Source organism: Streptopelia decaocto (assembly GCF_964273445.1).
Source record: "Streptopelia decaocto genome assembly, chromosome: 2".
Lineage (NCBI taxonomy): Eukaryota > Metazoa > Chordata > Aves > Columbiformes > Columbidae > Streptopelia > Streptopelia decaocto.
In genome coordinates, this window is record NC_138655.1 from 154896365 (window position 1) to 154902364 (window position 6000).

At 43.9% G+C, this 6000-nt stretch overlaps 1 protein-coding gene across 1 annotated transcript in view; it reads right to left on the reverse strand.

Moving 5' to 3' along the window:
* RBM33 (RNA binding motif protein 33) overlaps window positions 1–6000 on the reverse strand; it is a 105463-nt gene that overhangs the window by 66375 nt on the left and 33088 nt on the right. The window contains exon 9 of the mRNA XM_082044623.1: window positions 4411–4726. Within this exon, the coding sequence (XP_081900749.1) occupies window positions 4411–4726 (316 nt within the window). The remainder of the gene's footprint in view (window positions 1–4410; window positions 4727–6000) is intronic.

Sequence of the window (6000 nt, forward strand, 5' to 3'; positions counted from 1 at the left end):
TGATCTTTCATACTCCCTGTCACCCTGAAATAAATGATGCTGCATGTGAAACACATCCTCATGTTGCCATCTACCAGTCTCTGCCTACTGGGGCCTCAAGCAGATGGATTAAACTGAGAAGGAGATTTTTAAGTGGAAGTTTAGAACAGCTCTCTCTACACTTGAATTTCTGTCTACCATCTGCCTGCAGTGACTGCCTAAAATTCATCTTAATATGCAAATGCCACTGAAGATTTTAGAATTATGTTCCTCTTCCCTGAAGAAGACTACTGAATTCCTACACGTTTTCCTGAGATGTTCAAATGTATACTTCCATGTAACATAATTATACTGCTGCTGACAAAAAGACTGACGTGGCCACCACTGTCAGTCACTGCTGAAGGCTCAGCTCCCCATACGTGCTCTCTAATCAATAAGATTAAAATTCTACAGTGATTTAAAAGATTATGTTTATTGGTATGCTGCACAACTATTAGCAGAAATATTCAGTAGTCTTGCCAAGGATTCCTTCAGTAAAATGGATAGCACAAAGATATTTCATGCGAAACAGCTGCCATCAATACACAAAGATCTTCCCCTCTGAAATACAGGTCTTGGACCATTCAAAAATGGATCCCTCATTCTCCAGGGCTACTCATTTTAAGAGGATGACTAGACTTTTACCAGTCTAGAAATGAATGTGCACACAAAGTCAGCAAGTATAAGATCTAAAATAAAGACTACAAATACAATATCAAAGATGATGTAACATGCAGAAAGGTACACAACTTTGTTAAAATGAGGATCTGCAAGTGAAGATACAAAAATAGACCTGGAATACCCAGGGTGAGACAAGCCTGAAGCTGCCTGACAATGTGAAAAAACTTCAGACGTAAGAAAATACACTGGAACCCATCTGACTTTAGGCAAAAGTAAAAATCCTCAGTAGCCATTGCTCGCATTAGGAGGACATTTGTTCACCCAGATGCAGAATATTTGTTGGCTCTTTCACGGGGAAAGAGAAGAGGCAGCAAAACAATAACTGTAGCTTTGGAAATGTTAGGAAAATACACAGAAGGCATAAATCCAAGACCAAAGCACTGTTTGGACTGCTTCCAGATAATCTGTCCTGATGCATGACTGGGTGGGAAGCACTGATTTTATTAGACAGGAAAAAACTAAATAGTCTCTACAAGACAGCTACTACGTAGCCATCTGTGAGAGGCCTAATATCACAGTATCACAGTATCACAGTATGTTTGGGATTGGAAGGGACCTCAAAAGATCATCTAGTCCAATCCCCCTGCTGGAGCAGGAACACCTAGGTGAGGTCGCACAGGAACATGTCCAGGCGGGTTTTGAATGTCTCCAGAGAAGGAGACTCCACAACTTCCCTGGGCAGCCTGTTCCAGTGCTCTGTCACCCTCACTGAGAAGAAGTTTCTTCTCAAATTTAAGTGGAACCTCTTGTGTTCCAGCTTGATCCCATTACCCCTTGTCCTATCATTGTTTGCCACTGAGAAGAGTCTGGCTCCATCCTCATGGCACTCACCCTTTATATATTTATAAACATTAATAAGGTCCCCCCTTAGTCTCCTCTTCTCCAAACTAAAGAGACCCAGCTCCCTCAGCCTTTCTTCATAAGGGAGGTGCTCCACTCCCTTAATCATCTTCGTTGCCCTACGCTGGACCCTCTCCAGCAGTTCCCTGTCCTTCTTGAACTGAGGGGCCCAGAACTGGACACAATATTCCAGATGTGGTCTCACCAGGGCAGAGTAGAGGGGAAGGAGGACCTCTCTTGATCTACTAACCACCCCCCTTCTAATACACCCCAGGATGCCATTGGCCTTCCTGGCCACAAGGGCACAGTGCTGGCTCATGGTCATCCTGTTGTCCACCAGGACCCCCAGGTCCCTTTCCCCTACACTGCTCTCTAATATGTAATCTCCCAACCTATACTGGAACCTGGGGTTGTTCCTGCCCAGATGCAGGACTCTACACTTGTCCTTGTTAAATTTCATCAGGTTATTCCCTGCCCAGCTCTCCAGCCTGTCCAGGTCCCGCTGGATGGCAGCACAGCCCTCCGGCGTGTCAGCCACTCCTCCTAGCTTGGTGTCATCAGCAAACTTGCTGATAGTACACTCAATTCCCTCGTCCAAGTCGTTAATGAATATATTGAATAATATTGGCCCCAGCACTGACCCTTGGGGCACTCCACTAGATACTGGCCTCCAACTAGACTCCGCACCATTGACTACCACTCTCTGGCTTCTCTCCCTAAGCCAGTTTGCAACCCACCTCACTACTCTATTGTCTAGACCACACCTCCTCAACTTAGCTGTGAGGATGCTGTGGGAGACTGTGTCAAAGGCTTTACTGAAGTCAAGGTAGACAACATCCACCGCTCTGCCACCATCCATCCACCTTGTTACATTCTCATAAAAGGCTATGAGGTTGGTCAAGCATGACCTACCCTTGGTAAAGCCATGCTGACTGCCCCTAATAACCCTCTTATCCTTGATATGCCTTGAGATGGCACCAAGGACAAGCTGTTCCATTACTTTCCCAGGGACAGAGGTGAGGCTGACCGGTCTATAATTACCCGGGTCCTCCTTCTTGCCCTTTTTGAAGACTGGAGTGACATTTGCTTTCCTCCAATCCTCGGGCACCTCTCCCGTTTCCCAAGACTTGGCAAAGATGATGGAGAGCGGTCCAGCAATGACTTCAGCCAGCTCCCTCAGCACCCGCGGATGCATCCCATCTGGACCCATGGATTTATGAATGTCCAGACTATTTAATTGCTCCCTAACCCAGTCCTCATCGACTAAAGCAAACTCCTCCATTGACCTGGCTTCATCCGGGGTCTCAGGGGTACAGGGCTCCCCAGGACAGCCTCCGGCAGAGTAGACAGAGACAAAGAAGGCATTCAGTAATTCTGCCTTCTCTGTATCTTCTGCCACCAGGGCACCCACCCCATTCATCAGTGGGCCTACATTGCCTCTGGTATTAGTTTTATCTGCTATGTATTTGAAAAAGTTCTTTTTGCTGTCCTTGACCCCTCTCGCCAGCTGTAATTCTAAGGAGGCCTTGGCTATCCTAGCTGCCTTCCTATATCCTCTAACAGCAGCCTTATATTCCTCCCAAGTGGCCAGCCCCTGCTTCCATGACCTGTAAACTCTCCTCTTCTGCTTGAGCATACCCAACAGCTCCCTATTCAACCACGCAGGCCTCCTGGCTCCCTTCCTTGACTTCCTACGTGTGGGGATGCTCTGATCCTGAGCGTGGAAGAAGCAATCACTGAATGCCACCCAGCTATCTTGGGCCCCTTTTCCTTCAAGCAGTCTTGCCCATGGGATTTCCCCCAGCAATTGCTTGAAAAGGCCAAAGTTAGCCCTGCTGAAGTCCAGGGTTGCAATTCTACTTGCTATTCTGTTCCTGCCACATGAGATGCTGAACTCCACCATCTCGTGGTCACTGCAACCCAGGCAGCCCTCAACCTTTACTGCTTCGACCAGACCCTCCTTGTTAGTGAGGATGAGATCCAGCAGTGCACCTCTCCTAGTCGGCTCCTCCACCATCTGCATGAGGAAGTTATCATCAACTAGCAATACCGTACCCTGCCAATTCCTGCTTTTCAAATAAATGAAACAAAGATAGCACTGGCTTGGAGTTCTGCTGGTTTGAAGGGGGTAAAAATACAGAAACCCTAATGGTAAATATGTATAAAAAGATATGTACTTCTTTACTTTGCTTAGTCCCAACAGAATCAAGGTATGTAGGTGTCTCTTTTATCCTCTTAGGGATTAAACACTTCCTAACTAAGGAGTAATGTTAACAGCTCTGCTGAGAGCTGCCCTAAAATGTGTAGCCTGAAGATCGCTTGTGTTAAGGGACAGAAAAAAAACATACTAGCAGGCTGCGAATCAAACAATCACAAATGTGGCACTGAAAGGAGAACTGAGGGCATGTATCTTGTCAAGTAAGGACAGCAGCTGGTCCCCTTCCTAGAGATTACAGTGCAAGGAGTGCCTTGGTGTACTCTCACTTGAAATAGGTGGGTGGTCATTCTGTGAACGCTTGGCTGAAGCTGGAATTATGTAGGAAACCACAAACTGCAGTACTTACCTAGTCTTGACAACTGACATTTGCTACTTTTAAAAAGCACATTCTCTTTTCAGTTTTCACTTTCACTGCTCTTTGCAGACTTTACAGTAGAGTAACAAAAATGACAAAGTTGGAATGGCTTTACTATTTCAGCTGGCCGCAAACAACGTTACATCTTACTGCAGGCAAAACATTTGTTTCAAGCTTAAGGAAAAAAATATCAGGCTGAAGCACAATTCCATGAAGTGATAAACAAATTGTTGCACCTCTAGCAAAGAATAAGATCAGCCACGTTCACGTGACTGGGAAGGTTATTCAGAAAGCTGACCTTGTACAGGCGTCACTACTGTCCCCTTGAAATGTGGATTTATATGTATGTTCTTCGGTTGCTGAGGTGTCACTGGAGGTGGTGTCATCATTATTCTAGGCGTTTCTATCTGAGGGGGCATATGTAGCCCTGGAGGAGGAGAAGAATGATGCTGATGCTGTAAAGGAAGCAGAGATTGTAACTGTTGCTGCTGCTGCTGCTGTTGTTGCTGCTGCTGTTGCTGCTGCTGCTGTTGGTGTTGGTGCTGCTCTTGGTGATGCTGGAACAGACTCCTAACAGGTTGCTGGTGTGTTGGAATTAACCTCTGTGAATGAGTCTAAAGTCAGACAAAAGAATAAAATCAATAGGCTTTAAAGTTAAAATATCCTGACATAAACCAGCACAAAATCAAGACACCTTTGGAGAACAATTAAGGCCAAATATGAACACAAAAACTTCTTATATTGTCAACTCAACTGTTAAGAACCATCAGCACAGGAAAGCAAAAGAATAATTGAAGACATTCATGTGAAGGAGAGGACAGCGAAGAGTAAGGAAGCACACAGGGAATGCAGACATTCATTCACTTAATTTCAACAGTGAAACTATCAAGTTTCCTATGTTAGGGTTCTGCATATGTCACTGGAAATTGTCATCAAATGCAATCATGCATATGTGATAATCACCAGAAATCTGAGTCATAATATTAAAACAAATCCATTCACTTTGCCTCCTGTATAGAAGAGCCCCTCTGAGAAAACTTAACAGTAGTAACCGATGTCAAAATACAAGTTAAGCTGGATTCTTAAGATACCAGTGTAGCCCACATCTCCACACTGCTTGAAGAAAAATATATACTTTAAAGATACCTTTCAAAGGTATCTTTTGTAACAGAGAAGAAAGTTGCTTGCTGCTCAACATTCTCAAACACAAATGGCTAAAATCAGTTCTAATAATAATACAAAAAAAAAAGAATCATGTTTCCTTTCAGAGACATTCTCCTGCTTTTAAGCTCACTGATACTAGGTATTGGTCCTAGTCCACCAACTCCTAAATGGTACTGCAAGAAGAATCCCAAATGGGCAACCTTTTAGTAACAAAGATGTGACATTTTTTCAGCAACCATATACATAAAGCAAAGTAGCTACAAAGTATGAACAAGATACTGTGATGAACACAAAAATGTTCACAACATTAGCAACAAAATAGGAAAGACTGCAGCAATACAGAAAAAAAATATTCCACCTTCACTGTTTTAAAAGCACAAAATATTCTAGTGCAGGGCTCTTAACTGCTGAGATATCCACAGGCTCCTGCTAGTGCTCAGCATCTACAGTTACTGCAGTTGGAAAAAAATCCTCTTTGTTTAATACAGATGACCTTGTCCTGCAAAGACACACACAGGCTTTGTTCTCCAATCTCAGCTTCCAGTACATTTTATGACAGTTAACAAAAATAAGTGTGGGCTACATCTTGATCACACACTTGCTGGGTTGTTTGTTGTGGTCTGGTTTGGGGTTTTTTTGGTTGTTTTTATTTTTGGATGGAAAAAGTAACATCTTCTAGTATGTAATACAAAACATGGCGGAGGGCTAAAAAAGAGTAATGAAG